This window comes from Cherax quadricarinatus, chromosome 24, assembly GCF_038502225.1.
Source record: "Cherax quadricarinatus isolate ZL_2023a chromosome 24, ASM3850222v1, whole genome shotgun sequence".
NCBI lineage: Eukaryota > Metazoa > Arthropoda > Malacostraca > Decapoda > Parastacidae > Cherax > Cherax quadricarinatus.
Window position 1 is genome coordinate 19,901,069 of NC_091315.1, and position 16,922 is coordinate 19,917,990.

General features: G+C 41.8%; 1 protein-coding gene across 2 annotated transcripts in view; it reads right to left on the reverse strand.

Annotated features, from left to right (window-relative positions):
* The window catches only part of LOC128690853 (organic cation transporter protein), a 49,733-nt gene extending 36,455 nt beyond the window's left edge, over positions 1-13,278 (reverse strand). For both annotated transcript variants that reach the window (XM_070088228.1, XM_053779608.2), the window contains exons 1-2: positions 12,979-13,278; positions 8,571-8,738 (exon numbers count right to left, since the gene is read on the reverse strand). In XM_070088228.1, coding sequence (XP_069944329.1) covers positions 8,571-8,719 — 149 coding nt within the window. In that variant the 5' untranslated portion in view covers positions 8,720-8,738; positions 12,979-13,278. The remainder of the gene's footprint in view (positions 1-8,570; positions 8,739-12,978) is intronic.
* Between the last annotated feature and the right edge of the window lie 3,644 nt (positions 13,279-16,922).

The window sequence follows — 16,922 nt, forward strand, 5'->3', positions numbered from 1 at the left end:
AAAATTCTTCATGAATAATTTCGCTAATATCATCTATACTGCTTATTTATCTATCACAGTTCATCTAGTATGACATACCAAACAATATGAATAACATAGAAACATGATATATACTCTAGCATGAATAAAATACATGTATGTCATTCATGTAGTGGTATGGGCGGTGTCGGTGGTGGACGAGAGTTTGTCTGGACACCGGGCAAAATTCTTCATGAATAATTTCGCTAATGGTATTATCTATACGGCTTATTTATATATCACAGTTCATCTAATATGACATAACAGACAATATAAATAACATAGAAACACAATACATGTATATACTCTAGAATGAATAAAATATGTCATTATGAAAAAGGTGGAGGCGGCCACAACCGCTCCCTCTTTGTTGTGGTAAACACTGCCATCTAGTGACGGCCTTTTCAAGCCATCTATTATTATAATTATTACATGTAGTACATTATTATTATACAGTGGAACCTCAAATTTCGAACTTAATCCGTTCCAGGAGCTAGTTCTAAATTCGAAAAGTCTGAAATTCGAAGCAATATTTCCCATAAGAAATAATGGAAATACAATTAATTCGTTCCAGAAACCCAAAAATATTCACAAAAAAAATACATTTTATAGAGATTAATTACAGTTTTACATACACACAACAAATGCTATAGTCTTTAATTATGTATAGTAATATAAAATAACATTTTTACTTACCTTTATTGAAGATTGGTGATGGCATCTGGAAGATAGGGAGGAGGAGAGAGGGAGTTGGGGTTATTGTTTGGAAGGAGAATCCCCCTCCATGAGGACTTCCGGTATCAAAGCCCTCTCTGGGGTTGCTTCCCTTCTCTGTATTTTAATGCCACTAGGACCAGCTTGAGAGTCATTGGACCCCAGTCTCACAAAATAACTGTCTACAGTCCTCTGTTTCTGTCTCACAAACTATCCACAGTCATCTGTTTCTGTCTCACAAAATAACTGTCCACAATCGTCTGTCTCACAAAATAACTCCACAGTCGTCTGTTTCTGTCTCACAAAATAACTGTCCACAATCGTCTGTTTGTCTCACAAAATAACTCCACAGTCGTCTGCTTCTGTCTCACAAAATAACTGTCCATAGTTGTCTGTTTCTGTCTCACAAAATAACTGTCCACAATCGTCTGTTTGTCTCACAAAATAACTCCACAGTTGTCTGTTTCTGTCTCACAAAATAACTGTCCACAGTCGTCTGTTTCTGTCTCACAAAATAACTGTCCACAGTCCTCTGTACATCCTGGCAAGCTCAACAAGTCTCACTCCAATCTCATACTTCTGTATTATTTCCTTCTTCACATCTATGGTGCTTCTCACTTTCTTTACCACAGGGGTACCGCTAGCAAGTTTCTTTGGGCCCATGGCAGCTTATTTCACAGCCCCACAAGCACTAAACACAATTAAATAATCGTAAAATGTGTGAATGAGATCGCAGGTTAGTGTTCACTCAAGCATAAACAAAGCTAGACTGCTCACGGCGCCTGCACGGGGACGTGGACAGAGCGGGCCAGCGGACAGGTCCCATACCCGGCAGTCCGAAAACAGGGGCGCGTTCGATAATAGGGACAGAGTTTTTCTGAAAAAATGGTCTTATTTTCGAAACGTTCGATATGTGATACGTTCGATTTTTGAGGTTCCACTGTATATGTATTATTATTATGCATATTATATTATTATTATTATTATTATTATTATTATTATTATTATTATTATTATTATTATACATATTGTTATTATTCATATTATTATTATACATATTATTATTATTATTATTGTTATTATTATTATTATATAATTTGTAATTTTTATTCACACAAAAAATATAAGATTTACTGTTATTCCTTATTGCAATAATTGTATAAATATGTCAACCCATTCACGACTGCATACTGCAATGGACAGTGACATCATTTGTTTACACTGAAACAGCCAAGCAATGGACCATTTCTCCTAGGTTAAGCTCAATTTCAAGGCACTTTTCGCCATGAAAGCAATCAAAATCATATCTATTTCTGTAATATATCTTCCATTCTATCAAATGAGACCAAAAAAAACGAGAGTACAACCATAAAAACCATACGAAAATACCACTAGGGGGTGGCTAATTGCCGAGAAGTGAGCTCCATTATTTATGCTTAGATTTCTTTCATTATTATTATTATTATTATTATTATTATTATTATTATTATTATTGTTATTATTATAAATAATTTGTAATTTTTATTCACACAAAAAATATAAGATTTACTGTGACATCATTTGTTTACACTGAAACAGCCAAGCAATGGACTATTTCTCCTATTGAGATACAATTCCCGAGATCAAGAGCAAGAGCCCCTCACCAGTGTCAAGGAACCTGCCTTGAGGTCTGCTCGCTTGAGGAAATTTTGCTCGTGTATGGAAGCAAAAAATCGACCCTTCGACTGCTCGTACGTATTTGAAAAAACTTGCATGTGGACACGCTCGCAAGTAGAGGTTTCACTGTATAGCTTTAAGATGAGGTATGACAAAGCTCAGGAAGCAGAGAGAGAGAGAGAGAGAGAAGACCTAGTAGCAATCAGTGAAGAGGCGGGGCCAAGAGTTGAGTCTTGACCCCTGCAACCACAATTAGGTGAGCACACACACACACACACACACACACACACACACTAATGAGGGGACACAGTTGGAAGCTGAAGACTCAGATGAACCACAGGGATGTAAGGAAGTATTTCTTCAGTCACAGAGTTGTCAGGAAGTGGAATAGCCTGGGTAGTGATGCAGAGGAGGCAGGATCCATACACAGCTTTAAGAAGAGGTATGATAAAGCTCACGGAGCGGAAAGAGTGACCGGGTAGCGGCCAGGTGAAGAGGCGGGGTCAGGAGCTATGACTCGGCCCCCGCAACCACAACTAGGCGAGTACACATCCACACCCAAACACACCCATACCCACACCCAGCAACACCCATACCCACACCCATACCCACACCCAGCCACACTCACACACCCACACTAAATACCCACCCACACCCCAACATCCACCCACCTACCCACCTGGCAGGGCCAGGAGCTGAGTCTCGATCCCTGCAACCACAATTAGGTGATGTAAGTACATGCATATACCAAGCCCCTATCCTAAATAAACACAAACCACCCTTACACCCATACACACAAACACCCATATATATACACACATACACAGACCCACACACAGACTCTCTCACACACACTCACTTTCTTACACACTCACTCTCTCACACACTCTCTTACACACTCACTCTCTCGCATACTCACTCTCACTCACTCTCCTCCTCCTCCTCCTGTGCCTCCTCCTCCTCTTCTTCTTCCTCCTCCTCTCCCTCCCTCTACTTCTCCCTTCCTCCCTTTGCCTTTCCCTCTCTTCCTTTCCCCCTCTCTCCCCTTACTCCCCTATCCTTCCCCCTATCTCCCCCTCTGCCACTGTCTCCCCCTCCCACTCTCTATCCCTCTCCCTACTTCCCTTCTTCTCTCTCTCCCTCCAAAAACTACCTCCTCCACCCACCCACCCACCCACCCACACACACACACACACACACACACACACACACTTATGAACACACATCACATATGACCACACAAAAATGTATAAGTTTTTCTTTCTGTGGTAACAAAAGAAAAAAAAGGGGTTGCCAAAGAGCAGAACAGAAAACCAGGGGACTGGTGGATGAGCCTGGGAGGGAAGATTGGGTGGCAGAGCTCATGAAAAGGGAAGAAGAGTGGGAAAGGAAGCTAAAAGAGCTTAGCAAAAAACTGGAGGAGAGGACAACTGACAACTGCAGAGAGCAGGAAATAGGAGCTACAAGCCACAGCAGCAGAAGCTAGGATACAGAGCTTAGAAGAGGAACTAAAGAATCTGAAACTGTCCAAAGAACCAAAGAGCAGTATGAGCATGACATTGGAAACTGCTATATCATTCACAAACAAGGGGACCATAGGGAACAAAGGAGTTATACTGTACGCGGAGGCCCTATCAGACCACCCTAGAGTCCGAAAAAAGACGAGGAGCACACCAGGAACAAATGAGGGGACTGAAGAAAATGAAAGAGCTAAGCTATATGCAGGAATGGATGAAATGGGTGAAAGGGACTACATAGTAAGGACAATTCAGTCTGGGGGACATAAGGTAGTCAATGTAGTGATGTACAACCAGCCACAGAATTGCAGGAGGCCAAGAGAAGAATATGAAGAAATCAACAGAGCAATGGTGGACACACTAGCTGAGGTGGCCAGAAGAGCTCACACAGGTAGAGCAAAGTACTAGTTATGGGTGATTTCAATCACAAGGAAATTGACTGGGAAAACCTGGAGCCACATGGGGGTCCTGAAACATGGAGAGCCAAGATGATGGATGTGGTACTGGAAAACCTTATGCATCAATATGTTAGGGATACTACTACCAGAGAGAGAGAGAGAGAGAGAGAGAGAGTGAGGATGAACCAACAAGACTGGACCTCGTATTCACCCTGAGTAGCTCGGACATTGAGGACATCACATATGAAAGGTTCCTCGGAGCTAGTGATCACGTGGTTCTGAGCTTTAAATACACAGAGTTATGAGTGGAGAGGGTAACAGGAGTAGGATGGGTAAAGCCAAACTACAAAAGGGGGGACTACAGAGGCATGAGGAATTTCCTACAGGAGGTTCAGTGAGAAAGAGAAAAATGCAAGGAGGCAGAGGAGAGGTTTGTTCCCAAGGGTAACAGAAATAATGGAAAGACCAGAACAAGCCCTTGTTTTAACCAAAGGTGTAGGGAGGCAAAAACTACATGCACTAAAGAATGGAAAAAGTACAAAAGACAAAGGACACAGGAAAATAAATAGATTAGTTGAAGAGCCAGTAATGAGTATGCACAGATAAGGAGGGAGGCCCAGCAACAGTACAGTGGAACCTCAAATTTCGAACGTATCGCTTATCAAACTCTTCGAAAATAGAACCCTTTTTTCAAACCAACTTTGTCCCTATTATCGAAATCGCCCCTATTTTCGAACCGCCGGGTACCAGACCTGTCTGGCAGCCTGCTCTGTCCACGTCCCCACGCAGGCGCCGTGAGCCAGTCTGGTTTTGTTGATGCTTGAGTGAACACTAACCTGGGCTCTCATTCAAATATTTTACGATTATTTCATTGTGTTTATTGCTTGTGGGACTGTGAAATAAGCTACAATGGGCCCAAAGAAACTTGCTAAAGAAACTGATAAACATCATAGATGTGAAGAAGGAAATAATACAGAAGTGGAATGATGTCCAAGTGGAATGATGTCCAAATGTTTTTGGAGAAGTACCACCCTGAGCAAGCTGAAACAAGCCATCTTTGCAACAAGTTCAGTGACAGAACCATGTCCCATTTTAGGGAAATCTTAAAGAGGCACCAGAAACAGAGGACTGTGGACAGTTATTTTGAAACAAGGGTCCAGTGATTCTCAAGCTGGTCCTAGTGGCATTAAAAGACAGAGAAGGGAAATAACCCCAGAGAGAGCTTTAATACCTTAAGTCTTCATGGAGGGGGATTCTCCTTCCAAACACAAATCCCAACTCCCTCTCTCCTCCTCCCTATCTTCCAGCTGCCATCACCAATCTTCAATAAAGGTAAGTAAAATGTCATTTTATATGTTTATTTAAATTGATTAATACATAATTGAACACTATATTTATTGTGTGTATGTAAAACTATAATTAATCTCCATAAAATGTATTTTTTTTGTGAATATTTTTGGGTTTCAGGAACGGATTAATTTTATTTCCATTATTTCTTATGGGAAATATTGCTTTGCTTTTCAGACTTTTCGAATTTAGAACTAACTCCTGGAATGGATTAAGTTTGATACCTGAGGTTCCACTGTACAAAGATGATAAAGCATCGAAAGTCAAGTCTGACCAGAAGCTGTTGTTTAGCCACATCAGGAGAAAGACAGCAGTCAAGGACCAGGTAATCAGGCTGAGGAAGGAAGGCGGGGAGCTCACAAGAAATGACCAAGAAGTATGCGAGGAGCTCAACATGAGATTTACGAAAGTATTTACAGTGGAGACAAAAAGGACTCTGGGAAGTCAGAATAAAGGGGTACACGAACAAAGAATATACCAACAAGTGCTGCAGGAAATACACACAACCAAGGAGAAGGTGAAGAAACTGCTAAGTGAACTTGATACCTCAAAGGCATTGATACGGGACATCTCTCCATGGGTTCTTAGAGAGGGAGCAGAGACATTGTGTGTGCCACTAACAACAATTGTCACCACATCCATTGAAATTAGGCAACTACCTGAGGTATGGAAGATGGCAAATTTAGTCCCCATTTTTAATAAAAGAGACAGACACAAGGCATTAAACTACAGACCAGTGTCACTGACGTGTATAGTATGCAAAGTCATGGAAAAGATTATCAGGAGAGTGGTGGAGCACCCAGAATGGAACAAGCTTATAAACAACAACCAGCATGGATTCAGAGAAGGAAAATCCTGTGTCACAAACATACTGGAGTTTTATGACAAGGTAATGGAAGTAAGACACAAGAAAGAGGAGTGGGTAGATTGCATTTTCTTGGACTGCAAGAAGGCCTTCGACACAGTTCCTCACAAGAGATTAGTGCAAAAGCTAGAGGATCAGGCATGCATAACAGGAAGGGCACTGCACTGGATCAGAGAATACCTGGCAGGGAGGCAACGAATCATGGTATGTGACGAGGTGTCAGAGTGGGCGCCTGTGATGAGCAGGGTTCCACAGGGGTCAGTCCTAGGACCAGTGCTATTTTTGGATATGTGAATAACATGATGGAAGAGATAGACTCAGAAGTGTCCCTACTTGAAGATGACGTGAAGTTAATGAGGAGAATTGAATTGGATGAGGATCAGGCAGGACTACAAAGAGACCTACAAGCCTGTTCCAGCAACTGGCTCCTCGAATTTAACCCCACCAAATGCAAAGTCATGAAGATCAGGGAAGGGCAAAGAAGACTGCAGACAGAGTATAGGCTAGGTGGCCAAAGACTGCAAACCTCACTCAAGGAAAAGGATCTTGTGGTGAGTATAATACAGAACACATCTCCTGAGGTGCACATCAGCCAGATAACTGCTGCAGCATATGGGCGCCTAGCAAACCTGAGAATAGCGTTCCAATACCTCAGTAAGAAATTGTTCAAGACTCTGTACACCATGTACGTCAGGGCCATAGTGGAGTATGCAGCACCAGTTTGGAACCCACACCTGGTCAAGAAAGTCAAGAAATTAGAGAAAGTGCAAAGGTTTGCAACAAAACTAGTTCCAGAGCTAATGGGGAATGTCCTATGAAGAAAGGTTAAGGGAAATTGGCCTGATGACACCGAAGGACAGGAGGGTCAGGGGAGACATGATAACGACATACAAAATACTGCGAGGAATTGACAAGGTGGACAGAGACAGGCTGTTTCAGAGATGGAACACAGAAACAAGGGGTCCCAGTTGGAAGTTGAAGACTTCGATGAGTCAAAGGGATGTTAGGAAGTATTTCTTCAGTCATAGAGTTGTCAGGAAGTGGAATAATCTGACAAGTGATGTAGTGGAGGCGGGAACCATACACAGTTTTAAGACAAGGTTTGATAAAGCTCATGGAACAGGGAGAGAGAGGACCTAGTAGTGATCAGTGAAGAGGCAAGGCCAGGAGCTTCAAATCGAAGTCCACAACCACAAATAGGTGAGTACACACACACAAACTTCAAAAACTCAATGTTTTTTTCCCAATCAAACTGGTTAAGTTTGATCAGGATAGGACTTCATGTTATTCTGCTGTATTTTACAAAGCACCAGAACCTATTGGTTATTCAGCATTTTAAACATATTTCACATCTAACATATAACAAATTTACAGTAAATGCCAACTTGATATTGTTGTGACCAATTCACTTTTATATTAGTACATAAATCATAATAATAAGGCTATTCATTTTGATTTTTATGCTCCACAATCCATGGTCATAAAACATTCCATCTCATCAGCCAGGGGTATGAGCAAATTTAGACGATAGTAAAAATATCCTCGTTATTTATGCCGTAAGAAATGCTGAGTTCTTAGTCAGGCAAGCACCCCATATGGAGAGAGGCACCTCTCCCAGAGAAGAGGCCTCATACCCTGAGGCACAAACAATAACCCCCACCACTATGTTAAGGTGAGTCAGCATCGGGTGAAGCTAATAGGTCTTTACTGTAATGAAAAGCTTACACTAGGGATTACCATAACTAAATCTTCATATCCCAGGCCAATTATATAGATCTTGATATTCTAGGCTATTTTTCAAATTCAAACCCCCACAATATTAAGATAAACCTCTTTCATTTTATCAAACATCTGTATCTGGTAGGTAATGATTAGCAAAACTACAAAAAAAAAAAATTATCTGACAATTTCCATCCCTCCTTTCTGCTATCAGTTAACCATACTTAATGTTTTTGAAGGTAGAAGGTATAACTGTAATGACATTATGGATAAAAGGACACAAATGCATACATGTGCCTGTGTCTCTTCAGCCTTAATTTTTTATATAAAATTTACCTATATTCTGGAGCTGCAGCGATGAATACGTAAGCCAAACTTCCAGCACCAACAAATAATATTGGAAGACACAGTAGGAAGTAGATACGTTTTTGATAGGATCCAAAGTCCCCTATCTCTTTAAAAACGTCATCAACATTCACTGCCATTGCACTGCACTGGAGATATCTATAAATAAAAAAATATTAATAGTAGTGCAACATAGTATCATAAATTTGATCGCCTGGTCACAGACCAGGCCGCGGGGGCGTTGGCCCCCGGAACTCTCTCCAGGTAAACTCCAGGTACAGCATATTGCCATAATTCTGGCAACATTTTATATATAATTTAAGATACAATATATAAAATTTTGAAAATTAATTTAAAAGACAATGCAGACTTACAGTGGGCAACTAGATTTTTAATATATACTGTATTCAAAGAATAGTTCAAAACACATAGGATTAATACAAAGACACATGGGAATCTTGGAATCTGTGCCAGTTATGACAGGTTTCAATAATTCCAATTTTTTTAATATTACACTACACTAACAAATTTGCCTGCACAAAGATGTATCAATCATTAAATAATGAAGTCATTCTGAAGAGGTAAACTGAAATATATTTAATGAGAATAGTTATGCTAATTTACACATAAAATGGTCAAATCTTGGGATGAACATCAAAATGGTATACAATACCGACAGGTTGGTAGGTAAGACACATAGGCAACAGTTAGGCAACTTTATTCCGAAACGTTTCGCCTACACAGTATGCTTCTTCAGTCGAATACAGAAAGTAGGCAGGAACAGTAGAGATGTGAAGACGATGTAATCAGTCCATCACCCTTGAAGTCGTAGAATTTGAGGTTGTCAGTCCCTCAGCCTGGAGAAGTTCAGTTCCATAGTCAGGAACTATCTGAAGATCAAGCGACAGTGCGGAGACTTAAATACTGTCGGAAGGAGAGGTGCAGAGTAGTAGTAGTAGTGAGAATGTAGCCACTGAGAGGTCAGGTCCCTCTCAGATCCAACAGTTCTCACTTGAAAGGGTTGTCCAAGGTGTTTTCTGTACCAAGAGGCCATGTGTTGCAGTGTCTGACAAGATGAACATCAAAATGGTATACAATACCGACAGGTTGGTAGGTAAGACACATAGGCAACAGTTAGGCAACTTTATTCCAAAATGTTTCGCCTACACAGTAGGCTTCTTCAGTCGAATACAGAAAGTAGGCAGGAACAGTAGAGATGTGAAGACGATGTAATCAGTCCATCACCCTTGTGTCTTACCTACCAACCTGTCAGTATTGTATACCATTTTGATGTTCATCTTGTCAGACACTGCAACACATGGCCTCTTGGTACAGAAAACACCTTGGACAACCCTTTCAAGTGAGAACTGTTGGATCTGAGAGGGACCTGACCTCTCAGTGGCTACATTCTCACTACTACTACTACTCTGCACCTCTCCTTCCGACAGTATTTAAGTCTCCGCACTGTCGCTTGATCTTCAGATAGTTCCTGACTATGGAACTGAACTTCTCCAGGCTGAGGGACTGACAACCTCAAATTCTATGACTTCAAGGGTGATGGACTGATTACATCGTCTTCACATCTCTACTGTTCCTGCCTACTTTCTGTATTCGACTGAAGAAGCCTACTGTGTAGGCGAAACGTTTCGGAATAAAGTTGCCTAACTGTTGCCTATGTGTCTTACCTACCAAATCTTGGGATGTTGATGTTCTTCTCGAAGCAACGGTGTCCATAATAAAGAATGAAAGTGTCTTGATAGTGTAGTGCATTAGATAATAACAAGTGTATTAGATAGTAACAGTGTATTAGAAATAAGTGTATTAGATGATAACAAGCGGTACAACATCAAGTCTTAACCCAGGCCTCATGTGGCCAGGCATCAGTGCCAGCCATCATAAATGAAAAGTGATAAGGTGTGACCCCAAGGTCTAGTGCTGTGATTGAAGCACTGTAAATGGGATCAGAACACATAAAGAGAAGAAACTGAAGTGGAACCAGGAGTCAGGAGTGATAGAATATGTAACAACAAAATGTAAGGAGGCAGAGGAAAGGTTTGTTCCCAAGGGCAACAGAAACAATGGGAAGACCAAAGCGAGTCCTTGGTTTACCTGAAGGTGTAGGGAGGCAAAAACTAACTGCATTAGAGAATAGAAGAGGCACAGAAGGCAAAGGACCCAGGAAAATAAGATCAGTTGAAGAGCCAGAAACGAGTATGCACAGATAAGGAGGGAGGCCCAGCGACAGTACAAAAACAACATAGCATTGAAAGTTAAGTCTGACCCGAAACTGCTGTATAGCCACATTAGGAGAAAGACAACAGTCAAAGACCAGGTGATCAGGCTGAGGAAGAAGGTGGGGAACTCACAAGAAACGATTAAGAGGTATGCGAGGAGCTCAACACGAGATTTAAGGAAGTATTCACAGTGGACACAGGAAGGACTCTGGGAAGATAGGACAAAGCGGGACACCAACAGGGAATACACAAACAAGTCCTGGATGACATACACACAACCGAGGACGAGGTGAAGAAGCTAAGTGACCCTGATACCTCAAAGGCAATGGGACCAGACAACATCTCCCAGTGGGTCCTTAGAGAGGGAGCAGAAGTGCTGTGTGTGCCATTAACCACAATCTTCGACACATCCCTTGAAACTGGGCAACTACCCGAGCGATGGAAGACGGCAAATATAGTCCCCATTTTTAAAAAAAGGAGACAGAAAAGAGGCACTAAACTACAGACCAGTGTCACTGACGTGTATAGTATGCAAAGTCATGGAGAAGAGTATCAGGAGAAGAGTGGTGGAGTACCTGGAATGGAACAAGTTTATAAACTCAGAGGTGTCCCTGTTTGCAGATGATGTAAAGTTAATGAGGAGAATTAAATCAGATGAGGATCAGGCAGGACTACAAAGAGACTGGACAAGTGGTCCAGCAACTGGCTTCTCGAATTCAACCTTGCCAAATCAAAGTCATGAAGATCGGAGAAGAGCAAAGAAGACTGCAGAAAGAGTAGAGACTAGGTGGCCAAAGACTGCAAACCTCGCTCAAGAAGAAAGATCTTGGGGTGAGTATAACACCGAGCACGTCTCCGGAAGCACACATCAACCAGATAACTGCAGCAGCATATGGGTGCGTGGCAAACCTGAGAATAGCGTTCCGATACCTAAGTTAGGAATCTTTCAAGACACTGTACACCGGATACATCAGGCCCATACTGGAGTATGCAGCACCAGTTTGGAACCCGCACCGGGTCAAGCACGTTAAGAAATTAGAGAAAGTGGAAAGGTTTGTGACAAGGTTAGTTCCAGAGCTAAGGGGAATGTCCTACGAAGAAAGGTTAAGGGAAATCAGCCTGACGAAACTGGAGGACTGGAAGATTAGGGGAGACATGATAACGACATACAAAATACTGCGTGGAATAGACAAGGTGGACAGAGACAAGATGCTCCAGAGAGGGGACACTGAAACAAGGGGTCACTCTTGGAAATTGAAGACTCAGATGAGTCACAGAGATGTTAGGAAGTATTTCTTCAGTCATAGAGTTGTCAGGAAGTGGAACAGACTAGCAAGTGATGTAGTGAAGGCAGGAACCATACATAGCTTTAAGACGGGGTATGATAAAGCTCAGGGAGCAGGGAGAGAGAGGACCTAGTAGCGTTCAGTGAAGAGGCTGGGCCAGGAGCTGAGTCTTGACCCTTGCAACCACAATTTGGTGAATACAATTAGGTGAGTACAAAAGGAAGCCACTAGTATACAATGCATTTCAGGCAAACAAATTTTAATGCTAAAAACTACTTAAGAATTAGACAGACTATTATGTAGGATTTCTTATGCAGTTAACTACGATTATATGCACAATAATTAAGGTAGCTAATAAACAAATGGTACAATTTTAAAAGTATGACTTATTATTTCAAACTGATCCAATGATCATGAGTTTTATGGAGTGACTGAATAGAGATGAAGATACACAAAGCTGAGACAAGACAAGATTTTCATTTGGATTTTTAACCCTGGAGGGTTAACCATCCAGGATAACCCAAGAAAGGCAGTGCGTCATTGAGGGACTGTCTGTCTTATTTCCAATGGGGTCCTAAAAATCTTGTCTCCCAGGATGCGACCCACACCAGTCGACTAACACCCAGGTACCTACTAACGGGATAACAGTTGTAAGGAAACATGTCCAATGTTTCCTTGCCAGGGATCGAACCACAGCCAGTTTTTGTGTGAGGCGAGAGCGTTGCCTACCAGGCCACGGGAGAAATATGTAAGCCTAAAATAATAAGAATGACTCACAAAAACATAATAACACGATTGCAAATAAACCACGGTAAGGATGGGGCTGCAAACAAGTGTTTGCTTACAGCAATATTCATATCAATGCATTTCGAGCCCTACCTCTTTAGTGTCCAGGGTTGAGAACGTGAACAAATTTTCGTAGAATCAGAAAGAAAAAAAGTGTACCGGAAAGTCTTTGTTGGGAGTTTATAGGGCCACCACAGCTGACACTGTACTGAACACTGTTTTTTCCTATTAAGAACGATAATAAGTTTGCAATGTAGACGCCCAGTTGTTAATTCTCATGGCTAGTTCAACAAGTTTATTATCGTTCTTAACTAGGGAGGTGGCAACAAGAGCAGATGCAGCCCTGCCAGAAGACTTATTTAGATTCATCAATGTATATTACTTGTGATAACTTATTACTACCAGCTAGGTGAGAAATTTCTTCTTGAGCAGTTGCTTTAACAAGTGATTTAAGGAAGGGATTACTAGCAATGAGCTTCTTGGGAGGGACTTGCAGGTATGTGATATTAAATGAACACATCTTCCATCGAGGGGTGAAATGCAGGTTATAAAACTTAATGCAATTGCACGTTTTCACACTCCATTTAGATCTGTGTGTATTTACTTCTAGACACTTAGTAAGGTTCATTGTGACAGTGTCTGGTTCATTTCTTAACATTCTAATACCGAGTACAGTGTTAATCTCAACAATCCTATCACTGATACTAGAAATACCAAGCTCCTTCCTCACATTAAGAACCTTTGTAGATTTGGGACAACCAAGAATAATTCTGAGAGCTTCATTTTGCATTAACTCCAAGGGTCGGAGAGAACTTTCTCTAGCTAATATCAATAAGGGAGCAGCATAATCAATTAAGGACCTAACATAGGCTATGTACATCATTCTCACGATTCTCACATTAGCACCATGGTCTCAATGCTCACACCCCACTTAGCCGGGCATGGAGGGACATAAATAGAATTAAGGGTAACAGAACTGGGCAGATCGCGCACCCTCATCCCTTGCATAGGGCGAATGAGTTAGTCAGTGCTTGGGCTGCTACATCTAGCTATGACAGTCTTCCCAGTACCACACAGGCGAAATTAATGGACAAATATGATGCAAGGGAGAGACTTGTTTGCTTTATGCTCAGCAAGGCAGATGACTGCAACATTCCTTTCACTAATTATGAACTTGATGCAGCACTAACTAAGGGCAACTCCACGTCGCCTGGTGAGGATGGTATTACTTACAACATACTCAGATTGCTGTGTCGAGTACCAGGTAATCCTTTACTTGAATTATATAACATGAGTTATGTCACTGGGGAGCTCCCTAAATCATGGACCAATAGCCTCATTATTCCCATTCCAAAGCCCAATCAACAAAACTCATTTCGCCCAATATCCCTTACTAGCTGCTTGTGTAAAACATTTGAAAGGATGATTCTTAATCGTCTTATGCACAGAATTAAGGAATTCTTGTCACCCCGGTTGCATGGCTTCATGCATGGAAGGAGTGTGCATCATTGCATTACCACCTTTCTCACTCTGCACACTGACAGCTCATACACTACGTTCCTTGACCTTAAATCCGCCTTTGATGTAGCCAACAGACATGTAATCATTAGTGAACTTGCCAGAATGGATGTTGGAGGGTGGCTTCTCCGCTGGATTAAAGGTTACCTGTCCAACAGAAAGTCGTCTGTGTTGTTCCAGGGACATAGAAGTGTAACTAAAGATTTTGAATTAGGAACCCCACAGGGAGGTGTGCTTAGTCCCACCCTTTTCAACATTTTGATTAATGCCTTACTTAATGCCATGCCTAGCCAGCCCCATCATTATATGGTTAGTTTTGCTGATGACATAATGATTCACACTACCGGATTCTCCAACACCCAAAACATTCTTAATCATGTACTAGCCTCGTGTCAGGACCTGGGGTTAATAATCTCAGGGGATAAAACGAAGATACTCAACAGGCGTCCTCCTCGACAGAGAGGCACAGTTCGTCAGATCCAGTTGCATGATGGGTCTCTTCTAGAATATGTAAGCAGATACAGGTATCTAGGCTTTGAGGTTCCACTACTTGGACCTGTTGTAACGAGACTTTGTCGCCAATACAAAGAAAGGCTGAGAGCACTTAGAGTTGTGGGAGGTTTTCATCCCAGGTATGGTGCTAATGTTAAAATTGTGAAAATGATGTATCTTGCTTATATTAGATCATTGGTTGATTATGCAGCGCCACTACTTGCACTCGTGTCTGACTGGAAGCTTGGAGGGCTGGAAAAACTGCAAAACGAAGCAATGAGGATCATCCTAGGATGCCCTCGTACTGCCAAAATTTTAAATATGCGGAAAGAACTTAATATTCCAAGCATTAGAGATCGTGTTACTGAAAGAAATATCCTTATTGGGGTCAATATGCTTAGGCTAGCCCATTCAAACCCTGCACAGAAGCCCTCCACACTTTCCTCAGCACTGGTGAACATCCTTCCAGATGGATCGAAAAAACTGGAACCGACCTCCGCATGAACCAGCTACATGATCTATATCAAGTTGGACAACAGAGACATTTCCCTGCTCCATGGGATATTACCCCATTCCAAACTACCATTCCTCCATTTCCCCCCAAAACTCTTCTTAAATCACAACCAAAGCTTCGTCTTAAAGCCAAACATGATGCCTTAAGCTGTATTGATAACTTAGTCACACAGAACAATCTTTCACAAATTATTTACGTCGATGGTTCTGTTCACCAGTCCACTGGTGCAGCTGGTAGTGCTGCTGTTGTCACACAGAGTGATGGCTCTCATAAAGAAATTGGAGCACGCATCAATAATTGGGCCTCTACCCTTCAAACAGAACTGTTTGCCATACTCCTTGCACTCAAATGTGTCCATGTATCTAAGGTTGACACTTTAATTGTAACTGATTCTCTGTCATCCATAAATGCTCTCAACTCTTTAAGTATAAATTGTGGCATGCTTTTGTCAGAAGCCAGACATAGATATGGTAAGATTGTGGACAGTGGAGTCAGAGTGCACATGCTGTGGATTCCATCTCACATTGGTCTTCAGATGCATGATAGAACTGATAAATTGGCTAAGCTGTATGCTTTCAAAGAGGGGGTAGATTACATTCTTGGGTTGTCATTTAGCAGTTTGAGAACAATAATACGAAAAGAACTTCAAATGAACTTTATTGACTTAAGACTTAGGGAGATTGACACAAGTCAGTCCATCTATCATCATTCCATCATGCAGGAGGAGCCACATGTCTATGGTGCATCCAACAAGATAAGCAGACTCTTGGATGTCACTACTGCCCGGCTCCGGCTGGGTTACAAGTATCTTTGGCAGGTTAAATCACCACCACCAGATGTAGACCAAACGAAATGTAAACTTTGCCAGATGGACTATTGTCACACATTGCGTCATTATGTACTGGAGTGTGATCAAATTAATGAATTTAGAAACAACTCACTCAGAAATGTTCAAGACCTGGGAGTGATTATGTCGGAGGATCTCACCTTCAAGGACCATAACATTGTATCAATCGCATCTGCTAGACAAATGACAGGATGGATAATGAGAACCTTCAAAACTAGGGAGGCCAAGCCCATGATGACACTCTTCAGGTCACTTGTTCTATCTAGGCTGGAATATTGCTGCACTCTAACAGCACCTTTCAAGGCAGGTGAAATTGCCGACCTAGAAAATGTACAGAGAACTTTCACGGCGCGCATAACGGAGATAAAACACCTCAATTACTGGGAGCGCTTGAGGTTTCTGAACCTGTATTCCCTGGAACGCAGGAGGGAGAGATACATGATTATATACACCTGGAAAATCCTAGAGGGACTAGTACCGAACTTGCACACGAAAATCACTCACTACGAAAGCAAAAGACTTGGCAGACGATGCACCATCCCCCCAATGAAAAGCAGGGGTGTCACTAGCACGTTAAGAGACCATACAATAAGTGTCAGGGGCCCGAGACTGTTCAACTGCCTCCCAGCACACATAAGGGGGATTACCAACAGACCCCTGGCAGTC